Here is a 24732-nt window from a genome sequence, read left to right on the forward strand (position 1 = left end):
CCTCTTTTTAAAACTGTATTATGAATGTTTTCCATGTTAAATGATCTGATAAATATTTTAAATAGCTGCATAGTATTCTGTCGTTTGTAACCATATTTATTTTGCCAATCCCCCATCATTGGGATGCTGGCTTTCAAAGTTTTGCTGTTACAAATGATAGTATGAATCTTTGAATACTTCTCTGGCTATTACTGCAGGATTTGGGTTTTGTTTTTTTCTTTTTGAAACGAGATCTTGTTCTTTTGCCTGGGCTACAGTGCGGTGGCATCATCATAACTTACTGCAGCCTCTAACTCCTGGGCTCAAGCAAGCCTCCTGCCTTAGCATCCTGAGTAGCTGGGACTACATGTGTGCACTACCACACCTGGCTAGGTTTTTTTTTTTATTTTTTGTAGAGATGGAGTCTTGTTAGGTTGCTCAGGCTAATCTTTTAGATAGTTTTATTTGTATAATATATTTAGTTTTTGTTTCACTGAAACAATGAAACTTTGATGGAAGGAGAGAACTAATATTTATTGAAAGCTTATCTACCAGATGAAGAAATGTATATGCATACATACATTTCGCAGTAAGTTAACAATATGTAGAACATGTTCAGCAAATAACAAAGGGCTTTGTGTAAGAACATGTTATTCAACGGTCATAGGAGAAAATGAAAACTTGCAGATGAAGTTTTTCTGTTTTGGCTTTGGAGTACATATTATAATAAGTGTTTTGGGGGGTTTTTTGTGTGTGTGTGTGTGTTTTATTTTTTAAAAAGGGTTTTAAAAAAGGCCTAAAAATCATGTTACTTGGTATTCTTAGCTCTAGGAGAAAATAAGTGGGCAATTCTCCTGTGAATCTTGAGTTTTAGTCATATGATTACTGTTTTAGATGATTAATTTACAGACTACATTGTATCTTTAAGTTAGAAGTGAGTAGTCATTATCTGCTAGGTGAAGATGATTTTCTTTCATTTAAAATCCCAGGCATAAGTTTTTCAAATTTTGCACTTGTAGTATCTAAGAGGTGAAAATTAAGTGATTTAAGGATGAAAAATTTCTGTTACAGAGGAAGTATGGGAGCAGTGAGATGACATGACTTGCTGCTTTTACAGAGCTTATTTAGTACCTTTTGATTATTAGCCCACATATGTACCCTATTGTGATAGGGAGAATTGTTGTTTTTAGGACCTGGTATTTGTTACCTAACGCAGTGGTTTGTTTTGTCTCAGTCACATCGATCAGACAACAACATGGCAGGACCCCAGGAAGGCCATGCTCTCTCAGATGAATGTTACAGCCCCCACCAGTCCACCAGTACAGCAGAATCTGATGAACTCAGCCTCAGGTGAGTGAGACATTATAATTAGAGCACTTGGAGTAATGCTTATGCGTTGGTAAAACTTTCTGTGGAAAACAGTCATTATTCTTTTAAGGAAACTGGAGCATGGGTGATATTTATGTTCTATCTAGTTTCATATAGGAGACGTATTTTATTTAAAAAATAACATATGCTCTATTGTAGCCTTGTTTAGTCATTGATGCATAAGGGGGCCAATAAGTGAAAGCCAACAATATTTAAGGTTTTGGTTCTGAAACGAGTATCTCAAATTCTTAGTTTTGCTAATTTTAACATGCCTGTGTTTTATTCTGCTGCTTTCTTGTGTCTGAGGTCTTAGAGTTGAAGTTTCCCACTTCCTTTTGTGATCTGGATGGAAAGCCAAGCTGTGGTGTTCTTAATCTAACTTTTAAATCAGTTATTCATTCTATCCTGAAAATACCTGGAAGGCAGTAACTTAACAAACCCCAAAGAACCTTTCTTACTCCCACAATAATATGTCTAACACATATTATTAAACACATTTCTACCTTTTTCACAGAAGATACTTAAATCCTTTTTTCTGCCTCTTATCTGGCAGTTTACTTGAATCTGCAGTTTTTCTCATCTATATAATGGGGTGTAACAATGCCCCTTACTATAGAGGGGAAGATATTAAAGGAAATAATATAATATGTATAAAGCTTCTATTACATAATAGCTACTAGTTTAGCTAAAGTTTAGTTTCTTTACCTTCCCTAGTCAATTACGTGTTGTCTGGCCTCTTTCTCTGTTGTTAGGTAGGTCCAAGGCATAGCTAGCCCATTATGTGCCTTTGCACATATTAGGAAAAGGTGTCCCTTCCTCTGGGAAGATGTAACCCCATGCCTGGCATCAGGGATTGGAGCATTTGGGCTGGGTTTCTGTTGACTCCCCTTTCCCTCACACTTTACCCCCCTGCTGAGTGCCCTAGTTTAGGGCACAGATGGCAACAACAGTAAGTGAGGGAGCTCTCATGACTTTGATGGCTTTCTCCTTCACAGCCCATCCATTTTCCTTGACCAGTAAACCAATATAATATTAGCTGCACTATAGATTTTCTTATACAATAGCCTTTGGCAAGGGAATGTTGAGGATAGGGGAGGGTGGTACAATTAGTTGACAAAGAGGGTCTGTTGATTAGGAAAGCTCACAGAACTTGAAATATCCTTTTGCCCCCAAAGATGGTGTCAATATATCAGAAGTTTCTGCTATTCCATAACTCTCTACTCTTGCTTTTGGTGGGTTGAACACACTTGCGTTCTAAAGAGTTAAGAGCGAAAAACAAAGAATAAGGTAATTGAGCTTTATTTATATAAACTCTTAAAGAAAAATTAATTCATTAAATATTTTAACTCATAGTGTGAATACATTTACTTATTCTCAGAATCTGTTTTATAAAATGTGACATTTAATTTAAATCTTAAAATTTTAAAGGCAAAAATTATGTAGGTATTTATTGATGTTTTTTACTTGGCGACTATTTTTTTAATTACCAAATTTTCAAATAAAGTTGTGAAATCTGCCTTGTATTTATGTTCCAAAAAAGATGATTTACATTATTTATTTTGCCATGCTCCATCTAAAAGTATACCTAGGAAATTAGTAACACATAACTCATTAAACTGTATTTTGGAAGATTAAGCATTTTGCATCTAACAAGGTTGATTGAGATTCTATTAGAACATTGGTTTGTTTGTGTCCTGTTTCATTTTCTGATGGTCATAATCTAAGGAAATGAAAGAATTTGGCCTCGAATTTATGTTTAAAATCAAAGGTATATATCAACTTTGTTTTAATGGGTTTTAAAATAATTGTGGATGTTTTATTTCAGCTGTGTCTTATTTGTAAAATATGAAATGTTTTAATATACTACATATAAATTAGTAGGCATGCTTACTTAGTATTTAGTGAAGAGACAGCTTTAACACAGTTTTGTGAAGTGGCAGGAAGCATGACTATGGAGGGTTAGGAGTGAGGGAGAGAAAGTATGAAGAGAACATTGTGGGGAGAGAGTTGGAAGGAGGAACTAAAATTGGAAAAGCCACTCCTGAAGAGACTTCAAATCTTTAAATGGTGGTAAAAGATATTTAATAATGGTAATAGTAATCATTCTTATTTACATCACAGGCATTGTGCCACGGTCATTTTGCATTGTCTCATTTAATCCTCATAATGGCCATTTGTTAGGTGCTGTAAATTAGTCACATTTAATATATGAGAGAATTTGGGTAACCTCCCCCAAATCACACAACTTTTAAGTGGTGGAAGCCAGATTCAGATTTTGGTAATGGGGTTCCAGATCCCATGCTCTTAATCTGTATGTTAACTAGGGATAGAATACCTGACAGAGTAAAAGCCTGAGAGAAAGCAGAAGGGATAGGACCTACTGATGCACTGGAGGCTCTAAAAATACTAGTAGATGTACTGGGGAACTGCCTCTCCAGAAGGTGGTGGATGTGGAGATGGTGTTTGCTTAAGGAGGCTTTGGTTTTAATGAAATACTGTCCCTTAAAGAGGAGAGAATATTTAAAGACAGCATGCTAGGTCATTGACTTCGTTGGGGGATGGTCAGACAGTGTGATGAGTTAGGAAAGGAAGAGATGGGCTGACAGATACGGGGAATATCTTTATGACAGAAATCATAAAGCTTTTTAAAGCAATAGTATCAACAGAACTGATCCTAAAGAAGAAAAAGAGTCACCAAAAAAAATTTCAACATGATAATAAGGTATTAAGTATATATGAAAATTCCCCAAATCAGACAAATTTATATCTGGATTATTCCGAATTTGGTCACAAATACAAATGGAGGCCTAGCTATTAAATCAAGTGCTGAGGTTATTGGTAATATCTGTGTAGTGCATGCCTCTTTTCACTGTGAATTACAGGCACTTGTTTGTTGTCTTTCCTTTCTTCCATTTCACTGCATATTTAAGAATAAACAGGGCAGGCATGGTGGCTCACGCCTATAATCCCAGCACTTTGGGAGGTGGGAGCAGAGGCAGGAGAATTGCTTGAGGCCAGAAGTTTGAGACCAGCCTGGGCAACATTGCAAGACTGTGCAAAAAATTGTAAAAATTAGCCAGGCACTGTGGTATGTTCCTGTAGTCCCAGCTACTCAGGAGGCTGAGGTTGGAGAATTGCTTGAGCCCAGGTGTTCAAGGCTGCAGTGAGCTATGATCATACCACTGCACTCCATCTTGGTGACAGAACAAGACTCTGTCACTAAAAAAAAAGTTTTAATTAGAGGACTCTTCTACATGTTTTGACATGCTTTGGAATGAATGTCATGGGAACTGTAATCTTTGATATACCTCATGTTCACATAAAACTATAGCCATAATGTCATGTTAATAAGGTTTCAATATAGGGGCTTCTCTTTCTCCATCTGGAAAACAGCCATGGTGTTTGGTGGCTGTGTACTCTTCAGTGTGGTACCCAGTAATTGCCTAAATAGCTTTAAGAGAAAATGATCTTACTCTTAGAGATTGCACAGAATGTGGAAGTAACTTTATGTCTTTGAGAAAAACAGCTAAAGTGATGTACCTCTCTGCTTGGAATAAAAGATCTTTTAAGGAGTTTTTCAAGCCTAGAGACAGTGAACAAGAATTTTGAGAGCATCTAAGTACATTTTGAGGGCATTCACTGTAACAAAGCAGGAAATGGCTTCCAGTTAAGCAGGCTACCTACCCCACAAAAATCTTCACCCTGAAGGGAATGCCTTCTGAATCTCCTAAGGCAAACAGCCTTCAGATAAAAGAAAGGTACACAGCGTTTTTGAAGCACTTTACTGTGTTAATTAAGCTAACTGCAATTTGATTTACATTTTTATTACTCACTAATTTAACAAGAACTCTCTAGTTTTGCTCTTTTTAAAAAAAGAATTCTCATTCAAAATTTGAGTCTAACTTCTGCTTTGACTTCTAAAGAGACTACTTCCCTTAAAATATCGTCATCTTTGTTAGACTCCTCAAACCTGTTTTCTGCATCATTTTTAATGGTTGACTGGAGTGAGTGATCTTTTATGATTTTCAGTTCTAAGATTTTATGAAATTCTATTTCATTAAGTCTAATTCGATTTAGCAAAAATGATCAGAGTTTAGTTTTGTTTTTACAAGTTCTTTTTCAAAATATGGGGTTGAAATGATGGATTTCGTTACTAGACTAGAGATCTGTGGTTTGTAATTGGGCAAATTTCCAAATATCTGTAATTGAGAAAAATCACCTAAAACCAAGGTGCACCTGGAAAACATTCTAAAGGCAAGACAGTATATCTCATAAATAAGATTAATTTGTATTCTTTAACTGTGCCATTTAATTGGCAGATAAATGACAGTGAACTTTGTGAAAGGAATTTGAAATGTGAGGAAAAGAAAAAGGAAATGTGAATAATTCAGTAAGATAATAGTTTTATTATACTTATTCCTATATTAAAATATACAGTATATGTACATATGTATGTATATATAAGCCCTAATCTATTAAATTATTTGAGGTGATTGCCTTTTAAAAGTTTTATTATAAGTAAGTAATGATGCTTATACTACATTAATTGCCTTTCGATGCATGCTTGGGATCCATATGAAATAGTTCTTTACATATAAGGAAAACATTTAGTGATTTTTGTGTTTGACGTTAGAGACTAAGGACTTGGGGTGAGAAAAGTGATGTTTCTCCTTTAACTGGCTCTGTTTATATAATAACACATTAAATTTTTTAGTAGTAGCTTGTTAACACTGATCCATAAGATTGCTGAAACTTAATAGTAAAGTCAAGAAAGTGTACTCTATAATGATCCGTAAATCACTGTATGGTCAAAGGGTCGTTAACTATTTAGGATCATTTAAAAGTCATAAACCTTTGCCTCAGGAGCTAAGGCCTAAAGAAAAAGAGAAAAAGAAATAAATGATTTTTTTTAAAAAAATAAAAAAAAATCATAAACCTTGATATATATTAAGCAAAATGAATAACCCACTTATCTGCTTTGAAAAATGTGTATTTGATATCAGTCTAAAGCCAAAATGTCTTATTCCAGGTATATTTTAGAGCAACAGTCCCCAGCCTTTTTGGCACCAGGGACCAGTTTCATGGAAGACAATTTTTCCACTGACGGACGGGGATGTGTGGGGATCGTTTCGGAATGATTCAGGCACATTACATTTATTGTGCAGTCAAACCTCTCTGCTAGTAATAATCTGTATTTGTAGCCGCTCCCCAGTACTAGCATCGCTGCCTCAGCTCCATCTCAAATCATCAGGCATTAGATTCTCATAAGGAGCGTGCAACCTAGGTCTGTTGCATGCATGCGCAGTTTATAGTAGGGTAGGGTTTGCATTCCTATGAGAATCTAATGTGGCCTCTGATCTGAGGGGAGGAAGAGATTATGCAGTGACGGGAGGAATTGGGAATGGCTATAAATACAGATGAAGCTTTGCTGGCTTGCCTGCCTTTCACCTCCTGCTGTGTGGCCTGGTTCCTAACAGGCCATGTATGGTACAGGTCCTTGGACCAAAGGTTGGGGACCACGGTTAGAGGATTCTTTTTTGTTTTTGTTTTTGTTTTTTTTGCTTTATTGACATTTATTTGACTAATTCTCAAATCTGCCAATGTGGCACTTTCAGATGTTAGCACTTTCAGATTTCTCTATTATGAAAAATTGCATGGAATTCCTAGGAAATACCTCAAGATGGGTGGAGAAAATGCACTGTTGATTGTGAAAGGTGATGCATGTTAGAGGAATGTGTTAAGAACCTTTATTGGAGTCGGGATAAAATGGTCTTCAGAAGCAAGCAAAGTGAGTAGTATAGAGCTGCCTTAATGTTTTCCTGTTGTATTACCCCTGCTTTGTGTAATCCCTGTGAGAGCACAGAAGACCAAATGGGAAAGAGAGATTGTCACCAAGAAAAAGGACAAACCTAGAGAATAGATGTGAAATATAAAAATGACAGTAAAAACATTGGTATAAGATTTTTAACTTTAAAAAGCACAAAGTAAGGATGTGTGGGAAGTTGCAGAGCCAACAGGTTCTAGGTGTTGATAATTACTACTTTATGTGTTGCAGTTCATAAACTTTGAAATTCTGCTTTTCACCTTCGAAACTGAGATAATTTAGAATAAGGGTTAAGACCAAGGGCTCTTGGAGTCAGGTGGACCTGGTTTGAATCCCAGCTGTCACTTAATTGCCTGTGAGATCTTGGACAACTTACTGTATCTACCTGTGCCTCAGTTTATTCACTTGGAAAATGGGATAATAACAATGATAGTATAGCACCGAACTCATAGGGCTGTTGTGAGGATTAAATGACACAATCCGTATATGAGATTGACACATAGTTACAATTTATAAACAACAATATACAGTGCTTGGTATGGTATTTTGCATATATAATAACTAAGTAAATGTGATCTGATATTAATACTGTAAGATCACAACTTAATCAGTTTCTAATAGCTAGTAGCCACTGTTACTTCATGTTACAACACTGTCTTTAGAGCTATCCTCTGCAAGCTTTCTATCATCAAATATAGGTGACTCTTATCCAAGTACTGGGTTATCTTCTGACTTTTAGATTCACTTAGAGTTTCTATTTGGTATAAGTGATAGAGTGTTAAATATGAATACGATTTTCTGCTTTTACAGAAATGAATTTTCCTGATTCTTCTGAAAGTTCTTGGTTATTGTAAGATGGAAATTGTCAGTCTGAAATCATGATACATGGAAAAAGACTATACTAAAGTGAAATCAAATAGGAATGAAACTATAACAAATAAAGCCCAAAGTCAGAGCAATAAAGAGACAGTGTATTTTATTAGTTATTCTCAATCTCCTATCCCAAATATCTTTTTAAAAGTTTTTTAAACAAAGTTTTCAGAAGTTTCATTTTGAAACAAAATTGCTGTCACTTTTCAGCCTTTTGGCTAAGATCAAGTGTAAGAGGAAACTTGATCCAAACAAAATCACTATTTTCTTTTTTCCCATCTAAAAATTCACTTAAATTAAGAAAAGATGACTGTGGGAAAAGGGAAAATAGTAAAAGCATGATAATCCAGAATCACTATAATCAACCCTTAAGAAGCTTGGTTTATTTTATATAAATGGTGGCTTGATTTATTTGATAATTAAGTTCCTGAAAAATGGTTGGTAATACAGAAACAGCTACCATTTGTCTTATTTAAAAGTGTAGATCAATCCATTTAATTTTAATAAAAGATGCAGATAAGCAACATGTAGAGAATGTGAAGATTAAAAAAATTTCTTTATGAAATAGAAAAAGCATTTCAATGATAACATCTAATCAGACTGCAGATGACATTAGCTTGCAATTTTATTTTATCTACTCCAATGTGGGAATTCTTCTGAAGTCTTTATTAAACCCAAGGATGGCACTTTTAAATCATGGCTCTTGACTTTGCTTTAAAGTGAAGCATACCACTCATGTCAGGGCAGCTAGTGGTTTCTATGTTGCTCTGATGGTGAGAGCCTGTCACTCCTCCATGAGAATCACTCTTTTTTTTTTTTTTTTTGAGACTGAGTCTGGCTTTGTTGCTCTGGCTAGAGTGCCATGGCATCAGCCTAGCTCACAACAACCTCAAACTCCTGGGCTCAAACAATCCTACTGCCTCAGCCTCTCGAGTAGCTGGGACTACAGGCTCTATGTATTTTTAGTTGTCCGATTAATTTCTTTCTATTTTTAGTAGAGACGGGGTCTCGCTCTTGCTCAGGCTGGTCTGGAACTCCTGAGCTCAAAGGATCCTCCCACCTGGACCTCCCAGAGTGCTAGGATTACAGGCGGGAGCCACCGTGCCCGGCCGAGAATCACTCTTGATGTTACCTGATTTTAGTCATAATTTTTAAAAAATTCATTTCTTCCTTCTTTAAAGAAATCCAAATTAATTATGTTGAGAGGTGAGTATATAGAGTTACTTTGTTTTTCAGTAGCTTCAAATGAGTATTTTTATAGTGCTGCATTTTTAGAAAGATAATTTCAATTTGAGAATCATGAAATCCAGAATAATTATCTAAATCTCAAATGTTTTGGGGAGTACTGTGTTCGTGTACTTAGTTGTATGCTTGATTAATTCAGATAAGATAATTCTTTCCTGTGTTTTTTGCTTTATTTTAGAGGTTCTCTTCTAAATGAAGGGGAAATATATACAGACTCAAGGTTGTTGCGTTCTCTTGACCTGATCTTAGAGCAAAAATAACAAATATTTTTTAAAAATCTATGAGAAGTCTCCGGAGTAATCGTTTGGGGAAGTAAAGTTCATTTGCATTCTGAAAGTTACTAAGATTTTAGTGTAAATACTGAACCTAATAAAAAAGAAAAGGACATAAACTTGTTATTTTAACCAAGAAACTAATTTAGAAGAGTAAGAGGATATTAGAAGTCTCCGGAGTAATCGTTTGGGGAAGTAAAGTTCATTTGCATTCTGAAAGTTACTAAGATTTTAGTGTAAATACTGAACCTAATAAAAAAGAAAAGGACATAAACTTGTTATTTTAACCAAGAAACTAATTTAGAAGAGTAAGAGGATATTGTTAAAGAATATAAAGAAAAATGTTTAGATGCATGAGAATTATTACCAACAGCTTTCTTAGTAAAGTGATTTACTAGATAGTGGAGCATACAAATGATAGTGTCTGTGTTTAGCTTTTCTTCAGTGATTATTTGTAGATTTTTGGAAACTTTGCTCAGCAGCAGAGAAGAGAAAATGAGAAAGATTAAATTATTTATATTTAAGAACCAAATCAAATGCCTGTTTTATTTCTTTTCTTGATAAGTGTTGGAATATTATTTTTATCTTTCCCAGTGATTTCTAAATCCTCCTAGTTACTCTATTCCTACAATAATTTTATGACTCATTGGAGGAATATTTGTGTGAAACATTAAGATGCTAATTCTTTTAAAATGATATCCATAGACTACCATATATAGGCAGCATAAGTGAAATGAAATAAGTCCTGCAACAATAGTCACAGTTTTCCAGAATAAGATTTTCTTTTGATGTTAGTAAGGTAAGGAGGAAGTAAAAGTTGCTTTAGGTTAAAATTCTAATGAAAAGTGGTTGCTTAATTTGAGCACCCTGAAGTCTAAATGAGCTATTTGTTTTTGCTTCAATAAAACTTTATAGAAAATTGATCATTTGTAAACTTATTTAAATTCTAAGCCATTTCATTAAGTTAAAATCTAAAAGACTGAAGTTGCACGGAAGAAAGTCTGAAGAGTTGCGTAAGTGGAAGGTTCTCTAAGCTTATACTTGGCCTTTTATTCCAGGAAGTTCGTATTGCTGTAACATGACAAATAGGAAAATGATTTTTTAAGTGTTTCATAGTTTTACCTTAAGACAGTTGTGTTTTTCCCTTCCTAAATCATTCATTCAACAAATATGAAATGCAGTTCTTTGTGCTAGGCACTGTGATGACCACTGGGATGGCAGAGTTACGACAAACTCTATATAATCATAAATGTTATGGCAGGTGTTGTGTACTGAGTTCTGAGACTGTAGAGAGGGAGGAACACATGAGTCAGTAGTGGGGAGGGAGAATGGTAAAGACTTCTTTAAGGAGGCGGAGGTTCATTGTTTCCCTCAAACAATATGGAATACTTACTGTGTGCCAGGCACTATTCTAACTCATGAGAATAAAGAATATAAACAAATAGACAATGTGTCAAATAGTTAAAAGTGGAAGGAAGAAAAGCCAGTTATGGGTCAGAGTGATTGGCTGGGGATGGAGGGAGATGATGTTTTTGATAGCCTTTCCAGTGGAGGCCTCTGTAATTGATGTCTTTTTTACGGAAATGTGAATGAACTGATGGTGAGGGCCTTGTGAATATAAGGGGTAAAGGGGAGGAATGTTCCATACATAACACAATAGTCAGTTCAAAGGCCCTAAGGCATGTTTGGGGAAAAGCAAGGGGGTCACTGCAGCTAAAGTAGAGTCAGTGAAAGGCACCATGGAGACCACATTACATAGGTTCTTGTAGGTTTTGAATAGAGGAGTGACATGGTCTGAGTAAGTTTTTTAAAAGTAGTGAGGTTTTAGGGCCATGTGCAGGGGCTCATGCCTGTACTCCCAGCTACTCGGGAGGCTGAGATGGGAGAATTGCTTGAGTCCAGGAGTTCAAGACTGCAGTGAGCAATAATTACACCACTACACTCCAGCCTGGGCAGCAGAGCGGGACTCCATCTCTAAAAAAAATAAATAAATAAATAAAAATAGGGAGCTTAGTTAGGGGGCAGTTGTAATATACCAGGGGAGAGGATGACCAAAGTGGGGATGGTGGTGTGGTTGTGTTCAGCACCTGAGTTTTAGTGGATGAGTTGGAGTTAAGTTTGATGAAGAAAAAGGAAGGGAAGGTAAAAGTAGCTAGCAGTGTTTGAGCAGTTGCTGAGGCTTAAAATCCCTAGCACCATATAACTAGTGGCAAAATGGTGGGGATATGAGGCCGAAGACATCCTCAGAATGCCTTTGTGTGATAAGCTAGCTGAGAAGTTTGAGCCTTATCCTGAAAACTTTAGGACACCATCAAAAATACAACTTTTCTATAGGGGTCTTCCCCTGTGGTTTTCCCTATTTTTGTTACCTGGTCATTGATCTTTGAGACCCAGTCCCTCTTTTTCTTATATTTAAACCTGTCCCTTTATATATATTATACATGAATTTTAATAAAGTTAAATGTATTATTGGACACAAATCATAGAACTATTCCAGGAAAGAGGAGGAAATTCACTTTTAAGCACCTCCTATGAGCCATGACCTGTGTCAAGCACTTTGTTCTTTAAACCTCTCGACAATCCAGTGAATATTCACCTCCATTTTATAGATAAGGAAAGTGAGCATCAAGCCAGTTAAGGAATTTGCCCAAGGTTAGAAAACTAATTAAATATTGGATCCAAGGTTTGAACCCGTCTGTCTGAATCTAAATCCTTTATAGTTGGTCTCTAACTTATGCTGTCTTCTAGAGTTGAATATAAGACTAAAATCATATTTAATTTTATTTATAATGTGTCATAGATTTTCTTTTAACCAAGTAACCTGGTGAATGGCACGTTTGCTATATTTGTAAAGTTTGAGTTAGTGGTAGTTCTATAAAAGATTTAGTCAAACAAGTGAACATATCAGTCTCCTATATTCTAGAGTAGTGCATCTCAATTTGTAACGTGTAGAGGAATCACCTAGGTATTTGTTCAAATGTAATTCTGATTCAGGAGGAATAAATGGGACCTGAGATTCTGCATTTCTAATAAGTTTCCAGATGATGCTGATACTGTTGGTCCATGACTGTACAGATAGAAGACTTTTGAATGGTTTAAGTGTAAAGCCATAGAAATAACATTAGAGATCTTTTTTTATATTGTTTCTATTATAGGCTGAAATGAAACTGTTACTGAGTTCCTAATACAAATGAATGACTCCATCATTGCATGACATTTATTTAATGTAAAAACTCTGCAAAAAAGTTATCTACTTTTTAAATCTATGATTTATAAAAGCACAAACTAAGGATATGAGAGATTTTAACTTGACCAAGACCAATCATTCTTTCCATAGATAAGTTCTCAATCATTTCAGCTCAAACTTTTATGTTTGCTGGCAGTACGAAGCCCTGGAGAAACAAAGACTCTAAGCTCTTGAAGTTGAGACTTTTGTTGAGCCTGCTGAGAAAAGAAGGGTGCAGACAAATGGTTAGGGTACAATGAGGCATCTGCTATAAAGGAGACATGAGCACAGTAATTGGGGCACACAGTATACTAATGAGTAGAGTGCAGGTTAAGTAGTAGTGCCAGGATTCCAACCTGAGGCTTCCGGATGTATGGTCTAGAGTTTTGTCATAATCAGTCACACTGTCCATTGTGCTTTAGAAGGGGTTTGGACTCATCAGCATGTTCTAGTAGTTTGGTGGTAGAATCTTCTAGCTACCTATAATACATGGGAACACCTGAACTAAAGGGCAGGCAAATGGGCTGGCCACCACTCTTGCATTTGTTTGCTTGAAGCCGATTTTCAATCAGGGATGGGGAACCTGCAGCCTTCTGATTTTAAGATGGTTCTCTTTTAAACATCAGAGGAGGCAAGAAAAGCTCTTTCTCTGCTGCACCCCTTTTAATAAAAGAATTTGTTCTGTAAAATTTGTCTTCAGTCAAAAGACTGCACTTAAGGACCTAGAAGGCCACAGGTTCCCCCCAGAGAATAAAACAATTACTTGGGAAACCAGAAGAAAAATACTGTGTTTTTTTATCCAAAACTTGTTTTATAAACTACTTTTTCTTCAATAAATGCATTTGTTATCCCATGTTTGGAGTTGTAATACAGTCATGCACCACTTAACAACCAGGATGTATTCTGAGAAATGGGTCGTTAGGTGATTTCATCATTGTGCAGACATAAACATCATAGAGTGTATTTATACAAACCTGGAAATGGTATAGCCTACTACACACCTAAGTTATATGGTATAGCCCATTGCTCCTAGGCCACAAACCTGTACAGTGCCTACACTGAATACTGTAGGCAATCGTAGCATGATGGTAAGTATTTGTATATCTAAACATGGAAAAGACAATGCATTGCACCACAAGGTTAATGACAGCTACAGTGTCACTAGGCAATAGGAATTTTTCAGCTCTAGTATAAGTTTATGGAACCACCATTGTATATGCAGTCCATTGTTGACTAAAACAACATTATGCAGCACATGACTGTATTTAAAAGTTCCTCAAATTTATATATGATGACTTTTTCCATTGTGTCTACCTAAAAATTTTAGTAGTGTGGGTGGAACTTTATTAAAGATTATTTAGGGCTTACATAGTTAAGCATATGAATTTCAGGTATTTATATTTTATGGCAGACTTCTGTAAACAGACTCCTTTGAATATGTGTAGTTTCTGTATATTTGTAAAGTCACAAGTCTGTACAGGTTGCAGACCAAAATAACACAAACTAACCTGGCGTAGTTTCTAATAAATGTTACCATCTTTGTCCTGAGCAACCTTGCAAAATCGTGTAAACCTACTCATTAAAAAAAAGAATTTTTTTTCTGTATTCTAGGGCAGAATGATAAGTTCTTCCCATAATACCCACATAGCCTATAGTTAAACTCAGTGTAAAAGGGTGAACATAAGACAATATGTCACAAGTACTCAAGAAATCAAAACAAGTGCGGTTTCAACTTATAGGTGGGGAAGAGTGGGACAGAATCGAGAAAAGCTTCACAAAAAGAGTAGAGTAGAATTTCAAGGATTGAAAGCAATGGAGGCTAGGAGGAGGCAGGCTCTGAGGGGTGGGCACATTGAGAATGTAAGTGAGGTGGAAAGGCATGACACTGCTAGGTACTAGAAAGACAAGAGTGAACAAGCCATGCAACTGGGAGGACTAAATTACTAAATTATAATTACTGAATTAATAAAGTGATGGAAGCATCTTACTAAAGAGAAGGCACCTGATGCAGTATGAGAGGAAACCATACGTAGGCAAGGCATCAGGAGGAAGTGGTATTCAAAGTGGAAGAAGGGATGAGTAGGACTTAGCTAAGAAAAGAGGGTGGAGAAAAAAGTTCCTGCAGGGAGCAACTGCACTTTTGAAGGTTCTGGAGCAGGGAGAGGAAGAGAAGTTTGGGGGACTGAAAGAAGATTGAATGGGTAGTGTGAAACGATCATGGAGGAATAGGCAGAACCTGACGTGTTGGATGCTTTCTATACCTATGTAGTGCTATGTAATGCTGGACTGTAGAGGATAACCCACTAAAAATTTGAGAATTTTTCCTGTGAGAATTAGGAAGCTCTGAATCTGAGAACTACTTACTTCCTCAGAGGAGGTGAGGCAAGATGATCTTATGGTACATACAGAGTTTAATGTTGGAGTTGAATAATACCAGTTTGGAGACTACTCGCTAAAATTTAGTCACGGAAATGTGAAAATTTAGTTTAAAGTTTTATTTAAGAGATAAATGCAAATGGTGTTTCAAAGTAAAACCTACTCAAAATATGGGGACACATTTTGTGAAGTGTCAATGTCCAGTTTGTAGAGGAGAAGGACTAGTGACCCTGTGAGAGGCATAAAAGATACGAGAGTCATCTACATGTATATGACTGAAGCCATGGAATTTCATGAAAGTCCCAGGAAAATATTTTTAAAAAGAAAACAACTTGTTATTACCGTTTGTGTAGTACTCAAGAGCATGGGTTCTGGAGAGCTAAACTGTCAGGGTTTGAATCTCAGCTCTGCCACTTATTAACTTGGTCTGGGTGATCTTAGCCAAGTTAACTTTTCTTTGCCTTAGTTTCCTCATCTATAAAGTGGGGATAATAATAGAACCTACGTCATGAGGTTATTAAATGAGTTAATATTTGTTTACAAAGAACTTAGAACAGTGCCTTGCATATAGTAAGAACAGTTTGTGACTCATCATAAATACATGAGACCAGAATTTCAATACCAAAATTGGTCAGAATTTTAGAATTAGGTTCCTTTAAAAGATCACTGAATCTACTTTTCCAGCTACTCCTCTTATGTACTAAGGAAACTACTACTTGATAGTCCTGTACTTTGAACCACTCAGGGTGTGTTTAGTAAACTTTCAGTGTCCTGGGTGACTTCTTTATTCCTGAATTGTGGGGCAGGTGAGAGGAAGAGGTTGATCTCAGTTAGTCAAGATTTTCTTGTTTGAGTAGACGTTGCAAATGGTTTTTAGTTAGTCATTACTAATGCAAGAGGGTCCTTAGGCAAGAGCAGGAAGTCAATGTTGAATCATCTTCAGTATTATGACATAGGGTATTTTATTTGTTTTAAAAATATTGCAGGAAGTTAATATTTGCTATAGTAGATAAGTTATCAATCAAGCAGTAGAAGTAGTAAATCCTACATAAAAACTTATTTGCCCCAAGGATAAGTAATTCTAAATTATGAATTATTTTAGTTGTATCCTACCGCTTTCTTTTACTCATCCTAATTCAGATTTCTCCCCCTTGTTGCATCTCATTAAAATGCTGGCCTTTTTTCTCTCTCTCTTCTTGATATAGGGCCTATTTTTTATCTTCTCTTCTTCCCCAACAGGCTTTGGTGTGGTGGTCAGGCATGATAACCCAGCCTTGAAAAACTGCCATGTCTTTTCATGTCTAAGGGCCTAACTTTAGAGTATGTAAAAGTGAATTGGGATACAAACGTTTATCGTCCATTCTGACCATAAATTCCAGGGAATTGAAATTACCAGTTAGTAATGGTAATCTCTGTTAAATGTTACTCATTCATCTCTTTACTAGTTGAAATGAAAAGTTTTCTAGTAGATTCTTGATCATAAAAACTTAAGTGAACCACTGTACCTCATTCCTTGCTTATTCGGCCCTGTCCACACACACACTAAGCCTTCCAGTCTAGCCTGGAAGAAAACACATATAATGAAAATAATACTGTATGATAGGCTGGGCGCAGTGGCTCATGTCTGTAATCCTGGCACTCTGGGAGGCCAAAGCCGGAGGATTGCTTGATTTCAGGAGTTTGAGACCAGCCTGAGCAAGAGCGAGACCCCGTCTCTACTAAAAATAGAAAGAAATTAGCCAAACAATCAAAAATAGAAAAAAAAAAAAATTTGCCGGGCATGGTGCCTGTAATCCCGGGTACTCGGGAGGCTGAGGCAAGAGGATCACTGGAGCCCAGGAGTTTGAGGTTGCTCTGAGGTAGGCTGATACCATGGCACTCTAGCCCTAGGTGACACAGCGAGACTCTGTCTCAAAAAAAAAAAAAAAAAATATGATAAATGCTGTGATATAGGTATAAGGAAAATATTCTGGCAGCACAGAGAAAGTGCTGTTCCTTATTTGCATTGAGAAAGTGAAGAGTTCTCAATTTACCTCCCAACACCTATTCCTCATTTCCATCTGATCATTGGGGGACAGTTGTGAAATGAATTTTGTTTTGTCTGTTTCTTCATAATAATAGCTTGGGGGCCATTCAAGTTTTTTGTTTGTTTGTTTTTTAAGAATAAGTGCCACCTATCTTATGAATGCTTTATCCTGATAAATGGGAACTATTTGCCTCATCCTAGCAGATGTGGCAGTGAACCATACCCAGATGTTGATAGATTTATCTCCGAAGTGCCTAACAGTGAATAGATGTAGTTGTGAGTAAGTTAGATAAATTCAAGAGGCATTGCTTTACCAGCTAAAGAATTCTATATGGTTATTTTAAATCAGTGGTTCTCAAAGTGCGTTCCTTAGACCAGCAGCATCAGCATCATCTGGGAATTTTCAGGCCCAACCCCTGACCTACTGAATCAGAAAGTGTAGGGTTGGGACTCAGCAGCATGTGCTTTTAACAAACCTTCCAGGTGATTCTGATGCATTCTAAAGTTTGAGGGCACTGTTTTTGATCATCTTAAGTAAATATTGCCACTAAAATATACTTCATTTTATAAACTCCATATTGGAAAAGTTACAGTATTTATGACACACTAAAATCAGAATATAAAGTGAATTTAAAGGCATTTTAAGATTATTTTGATCTATCCCTGTGATGTCTTCTTAAAAATTTATTTTTGTGGGAACTTCAGATTTCCCCCTTTGGACTCTCCATTCTAACTCTAGTCCAAACAGTTGTTTAAATCAGACTTTCAGTAGCCTGTGTAACTTGATTCAGAAAACATTATCAGTCATACTTTCTTTCCTTTTCATGGCTATTCAACAGGTAGCTTAGTCTAACAGGGTGACTTAGAATCCTGCATTAAGAATCAAGTCACTGAATTTCTTCTAAGGAACATTTGACTAAAAATTTTTTGTGTGTGAGTAAAACCTAGATCTATACTGTTCCATTAAATCTTGAAGGTTTGTTTCTTTTCAGTTTTCTCCATCTTAATTTTACTACCAAAGATTCAATGTGATGCAAAGCTATTTATTTATTTTTAGATTTTTTAATTGACAAATAGTAATTTTACATATTCATGGAGTACATAGTCATGTTTCGATACATATAATGTGTGGTGATCAGATCAGGGCAATTAGCATATCCATCATCTCAAACATTTATCATTTCTTTGTGTTGGAAACAGTCAGTATCCTCCTTCTAACTATTTGAAACTATATGTTATTGTTAACTGTAGTCATCCTAAAGTGGTATAGAACACTGGAGTTTTATTCCTCCTGTCTGGCTTTAATTTTGTATCCTTTAACAAATCTCTCCCGGCCCTTCCCTTTTCAACCTCTAGTATCCTTGGTTCTATTTCTTCCTTCTATGAGATCAATTTTTTTTAGCCTCTGCATAGAAGTTACGGCATGTAGTGTTTAACTTTCTGTTCCTGGCTTGTTTCACTCAACATCATGTCCTCCAGTTCCATTGCCACAAATGATAGGATTTCATTTTTTTAATGACTGAATAGTATTCCATAGTGTATATATACTACATTTTCTTTATCCATTCACCTGTTGTTGGATACCTATGATTTCCATATCTTGGCTATTGTGAACAGTGCTGCAGTAAACATGAGGGTGCACATGGCTCTCCAATAAAATTATTCCCTTTCCTTTGGATAAATTCCACGTAGTGGCATTGCTGGATCATATGGAAGTTGTGTTGTAGTTTTTCTGAGGGACCTCTCCATGCTTTTCTCCATGTGATTGTACTACTAATAATTTATATTCCCACTAACAGTGTAATAAGAGTTCCCTTTTCTCCATATCCTGCCCAGCATTTGTTTTTGTCTTTTTGATAGTAGCCATCCTAACTGGGGTGAGATGATACCTCATTGTGATTTTGATTTGCATTTTCTGATGACTAATGATGTTGAGCATTTTTTCATATATTTATTGGCCATTTGTATGTCATATTTTGAGAAATATGTCTTCGGGTCATTTGTCCATTTATTTTTTTTTGCTGTTGAGATATTTCAGTTCCTTGTGTATCTTATATATTAATCCAGTAGTTTATTGGATGAGTAGTCCGCAAATATTTTCTCCCATTCTTTAGGTTGTCTTTTCACTTTGTTGATTGTTTACTTTGCTGTAGCAAAGCTATTTAAAGATTATCTTTCCTAATCTAGTCCTTGCCTTTGATCTACTTTCTTTCAATATAAAGAAAGCATCCATCCTATTTGGGGCCATCTCTCCACATAACATTATATTTTTACCCAGAGAGTGTTAAATGAAAGACATAAATAAATATAAAGTGTTCTTTTCTGTTTGGCATATATACTTCGGTATAAATTTGAGTGCTCACAAAGTTATTTGTATAATTATTTTATATACACCTTTAATTCTCTAATTGGGAATATGATGAGAAAATAAGCAACAGTCACTACACTATTGATTTGTACTAAGCTCATTTCTCCTTTATATATTCCTATCCGAAATTTGTGGTAGAGGTTTGTTTCTGATTGTTTACATTATAGAACCGTATTGGTAAAAAGTTTCCTGAATTTAATTTTTGAAATTTTTTTTTAGTGAAATTAATACTTAATGATTAAGACTTGGGTATAAAACATAAAGTCACTATTCCACTTTGAGAATTTAATCTGTGGACACACTAGCGTAAGTTTTGGAAGGATGTATTTATATCTTTAGGAAGCAGCATATTGTATGGGTTAAAATGAAAGCAGAAGCTCTAAAATCAGACTACCTGGGTTCAAGTCCTGGCTCAAAACTTAACTGTCTACCTTGTTACTAAACCTCTTTGAGCGTCACTGTTCATCTGTGACACTGTATAATGTGTATAATCCACATCTGTATAATGTGGATGAGAATAGGACCCAGTGAATGGAGCCACTGTGTGAGTTTAAATGTAACAGTGTCATCGTGATGTGATGGTGGTAATGGAACTAATGATGGAGGAGCTGCTGCCATAACTGCCCCATGGGTTGTGTGTTGCACTGCTATTTATAACGGAAAAAAACTTAGAAACAGCTTTGATATCCAATGCTGGAGAAGGGGATAAATGAATTTTAGGATATCGATACGGTAGGATCTATGAAGCCATTAAAAAAGAATGTGTTGTGTCAAGAAAAGATGCTCATAGTATATTAAGTGAATAAAGCAGGAATGGTACAGGTAGAGCACACACCAGTGTGTATGCATGTGTTACAGATTGTGCACAGGAAAAAATTCCAGAAGCATGGCACAAAAATGGAAATTGTTCCGTTTTCCAGCTAGGGAGTGGATTTCAGGGAACTTTTGCTTTCCTTTATGCATTTCTGCAATGTTTAAAGGGTTTATTTTATTTTTTTTATTTAAACAAACTGTAAAAATTAACTCAAACAAAAGTTTAAGGGTGAAAGACACTAGACTAATAACATCTGTCATTTTCATTCTGTTTAGAAACATGTTAATTGAAAATAATATATATACTACATGATTTTAATCTTATTTATAGAAAGTTCAGAGTATTACTTAAAAGGCTGGACATTCATTCTGCCATTAAACATTTATTAAGCAACTACTCAGGAATTAGCCTACAGATTTGTAAAGATGAGTGACCTAGTCGTTACCAGAACAAACATGTAAACAAGTAATTACAGTCCTATGTTAAATGTTAATAGAGAATAGAAGAAGAAACTAATTTTTGTCTGAGGTAATCTGGAAAGATTGAATTGAAGAGGTGACATCTGAGCTGTCTCTTACAGGATGAATGAGAGTTTTTTGGGGGTGCAAGATGTCTGACAATGGGAACAGCATGTACAAGAAGATGGTATGATTTTGTGAAAAGCTGGTGGGAAAATTGGGATTCTGAAGACTTAAGTGAGTCCATCTGGTAAAGGATTTGGGCATTTTCCTCTTGATGGTAGAAAGCAATAGAAATGTTTTTTAGTAGGGCAAATCAGTGACATAGAAGTTGATTAGAAAGTATTTTAAGAAGAAAACCATGGTGGCTGTTTGATAGAGGACACTGGAGTGAGGAGAGATGAGAAATTAGTCACTGAGGAAGGAAGCTCTATAGTACTTAAGAAAAAGAGCCCGTAAGTATTGATAGCTGAGTTCTTAGAGGTGGACTGGGGCAAACCAATCAGAATGTAAATGGAATCTACAGTATGGAATGAGTGCAACAGGTGGGAAAGATTGGTTTGTATCCAAGCTAGCTCTTGTGTTTCTAACTCAACTGAAGTGGAAAGTGATGCCATTAACAAAAGATAGGAGCCAGCATGGTGGCTTTCACCTGTAATCCCAGCTATTAATACTTGGGAGGCTAAGGTGGGAAGATCGGTTGAAACCAGGATTTCAAGGCTGCAGTGAGCTACAATCACACACTGTCCTCCAGCCTGGGTGACAGAGGAAGATCCCCATCTTTAAAACAAAATCCATACAGTCAAGCAGATTTGAAGGCTATAATGAGGTCTCTTAGGGTAGTCAAGTTGAGGCTCCCAAAAGCACTCAGTGACTACTGTTGACTTGCTCATCACCATCATGTAGTCATGTGATATTTTACGAACTTAAATTTTAAACATAGTTACTTGATTTTCAAAAGCATTTTATAATTAAGCCATCTTTAGTAGCAAACCATTACTTTTCAGTTTTAGAGTTTCGTCTTCCTAGAGGAAAAATAGAGCCCAAAGTGACAGTGAAGGAGAGTGAGAAACGCTTTATATGTGTGTGTGTTTATGTGTTATGTTAACAGTTTTGCTGTTAAACAGTTTCGCTTCCCATTCACCTTTTAGTAAACTTAGGGTGCCTATAGCAAATTCTAACTCTAAACTTGGTTAGCATTGTGTAGCACTCCACATCCAGGACAGGGGGTGGGAGGCTTCCCCCTATGGATCCTAGACATACGGACCACTCCAATTCCACACATCTGCATTTCCTAACAGGATTTTGCCCCATTAAAACAGACTTTTGACAATACAGTAGCAAATTGATCTGTTCCTAATACCAATGAAACTGGCCTAAAATTAGGGCTTTTTGGGTCCCATAGGCCTTTTGTGAGTGGTCAGTTTAACCAAAGTTACTTATTCAGCATTGCCCATGAGGCTGGCTTGGACTGCCAATATAGAAAGAAGGAACTTGTTCCATTTTTGCACAGGATAGTCTTGAATTTGGGAGATGAATGAAAAGAAGTATAGCCATGAATAGTGATCATCAGTCAGGAATCAGCTGCCTGGGTTTGAGTATCATCCCTGATACCAACCAGCTTTGTGATCTTGTACCAGACTCTTAACCATTTTGTGCCTTGATTTCCTCATTGGAATAAATAGTACTACTGCTTATGTCATTTGTTGTAAGAATTAAATGAGTTAATGTCCATAATATACATAGAACAGTGGCACATGGTAAGTACTCAATTCATGTTAGTCCACAGAAGGAAAGATTTTGGTAGTATACTTAGACTCTGTTTCAGTTTATACCTCTTGCCTTGCCTCTCCTGACTCCTGGTGGTAATGGGAAGTTGGGGGGTTGGGAGAGACAAGGAGATAAAGAAAAAATATGTTTAAATACTTTAGTAATTTATTCTGGGCCTCTCTTTTCATTGCTGTTACCTCCTAAAAACAATCATCTTGCTTCCCTACTCCCATAGAAGTAGAAAAATCTTTTTAGTTAACTGAACTTCAGTCCCATCTCAGATGATGTTTCCTCACTCTACAACTTTGAAATGGTATCTTTCCCCATTTTCTTCCCGAGTAATTTGCCTTCCAAAAGCTTTAGCACTGCTGCTCCTTTCCAAGCTTCCAGAAAACTTAAACCTCTAACCACAATCCCCACCTCCTAGCAATCTCTGGTCTACTTAAAAATAAGCCTTATTTAGGCTATAGTTTTTGATATTACAGTTTTCCCGACGTGAGCCAGTCACATGAAGAGTGAAATAAATGGAGCTTGGCAGTTTTAGCTAAAGTGTGCTTTATATAATATTAAATAGTATGTTTATGGTGATACTTTAGATATTCTGAGAACACTTGCATGTATTCCTTATTAAAGAACTTCGAGTTCCTAGGAAGGTACTGTCACAAAACTAGATTGGTGGGTGGTCCCTGAGCTGCAAGCACTTTTATGTCTTGTATTAACAGTAATAATAATTATTTTGGTCATGACTTCCAAAAGGATTTTTTGAAAATCTTTTTTTTTTTTAATTTGTGTCTTTAGAGATGTTGATTTTATTATTTGGTGGTTTCTTTTTAGTGGAGAAGAATCAGGTATATAGGTTTACCTTTCTTCTCTGAACACAGGCTTACATCTGTTTTAATGAGTTGCTTTATGTCAAGATGTGTTTTCTTTTTAAATTAGCACCCCTCCCACTTTTTTTAGGTACACCAAATAAAAACCAACCATGATTTTTTTTCTGTATTATAGGTCCTCTTCCTGATGGATGGGAACAAGCCATGACTCAGGATGGAGAAATTTACTATATAAACCATAAGAACAAGACCACCTCTTGGCTAGACCCAAGGCTTGACCCTCGTTTTGGTAAAGGTTCATCTCAAAACCTTTTTAGATATTTTTAATTACTATTTTTTGTATGTAAATTTGGGAAAGCACATTTAAATAAAATTGCATTGGTTTATAGTATTAGACAATGACTGCCCACCCAACTTTTACTAGTATTATTTTTATACTTCTCATTTAAAACTTGAGAGATTTATATTTAAATCAAGTTTTTAGCCTGGGCTCCTTGGGTTAGGGTGGGGGAATATTGTAGTGGCTGACTAGCCGGAATCACTCTTCCTTTCACATTTTGGGGGAGACAGTGATCTTATTTAAAGTGATCTTTTTAGCTGCAGTAATAATCAGGCTGTCATGCAACATCTAAAACCTGGAATATCGGCTTTTGTCAGTGACCTGGTGTCTGCTTATGCTTAACTTCTGTGAGTGATGCGTACCATCTGTACCTGGGTATTGTCGTGTTTCCCATCCTGGGTGGGGAGTGGGTGGGTATCGCCCCAGAAACGGTCCAGTGAAAGCAATTTCCCTTCCCTCCCCCTCTTTCTTTCTACTCTGTCTCCGTCTCTGCGTCTTTCCTTCTCTCTTTAAAATAAAAGTCCTTTTCTTGTTTTTTCATTTAGGAAACAAAAAGCAAACCATATTCCCCTCCAGATTTACAAGAATAAATCACCATTTGCACAAATGAACTCTCCCCTCCCAAATGTATACATTTTGATAAGGATATTCTGGTTCTTCAGTACCTTTTTATCTATCTACATGTATTTATATATATGTAGAATTTTTTTCTTTTGCTGTTTTCAGTTTATTCATTTGAGTTTCAGAGATATTTTTCCAAAGCCATGGAAAAAGAATCTAGAAAGGAGCAGATAATTGTGGTTTTGAAACTTTCTTCTTGGACTAGATGCAGCTAAATGAAAACAATGTGCAGATCACTGAGTAGGTCAGACTGAGGGGACTCAGAACCTTTGAAGCTTTACAGGGGTTGACCTAACAACAACTGTGGGGCCCTTACGGGGAAAAAGGAATTAACTCTATGAATGC

General features: G+C 36.2%; 1 protein-coding gene across 8 annotated transcripts in view; it reads left to right on the forward strand.

The window, feature by feature from the left end:
* Positions 1–24732, forward strand: part of YAP1 (Yes-associated protein 1) — a 116277-nt gene that overhangs the window by 56139 nt on the left and 35406 nt on the right. For 4 of the 8 annotated variants that reach the window (XM_012659223.1, XM_012659227.1, XM_012659225.1 and 1 more), the window contains exons 3-4: positions 1214–1329; positions 23602–23721. In XM_012659223.1, the coding sequence (XP_012514677.1) occupies positions 1214–1329; positions 23602–23721 (236 nt within the window). The remainder of the gene's footprint in view (positions 1–1213; positions 1330–23601; positions 23722–24732) is intronic. The other 4 variants (XM_012659226.1, XM_012659224.1, XM_012659229.1 and 1 more) reach the window with 1 other exon arrangement.

The sequence above is a fragment of the Propithecus coquereli genome, unplaced genomic scaffold, assembly GCF_000956105.1.
Source record: "Propithecus coquereli isolate 6110/MARCELLA unplaced genomic scaffold, Pcoq_1.0 Scaffold6, whole genome shotgun sequence".
Taxonomy (NCBI): domain Eukaryota; kingdom Metazoa; phylum Chordata; class Mammalia; order Primates; family Indriidae; genus Propithecus; species Propithecus coquereli.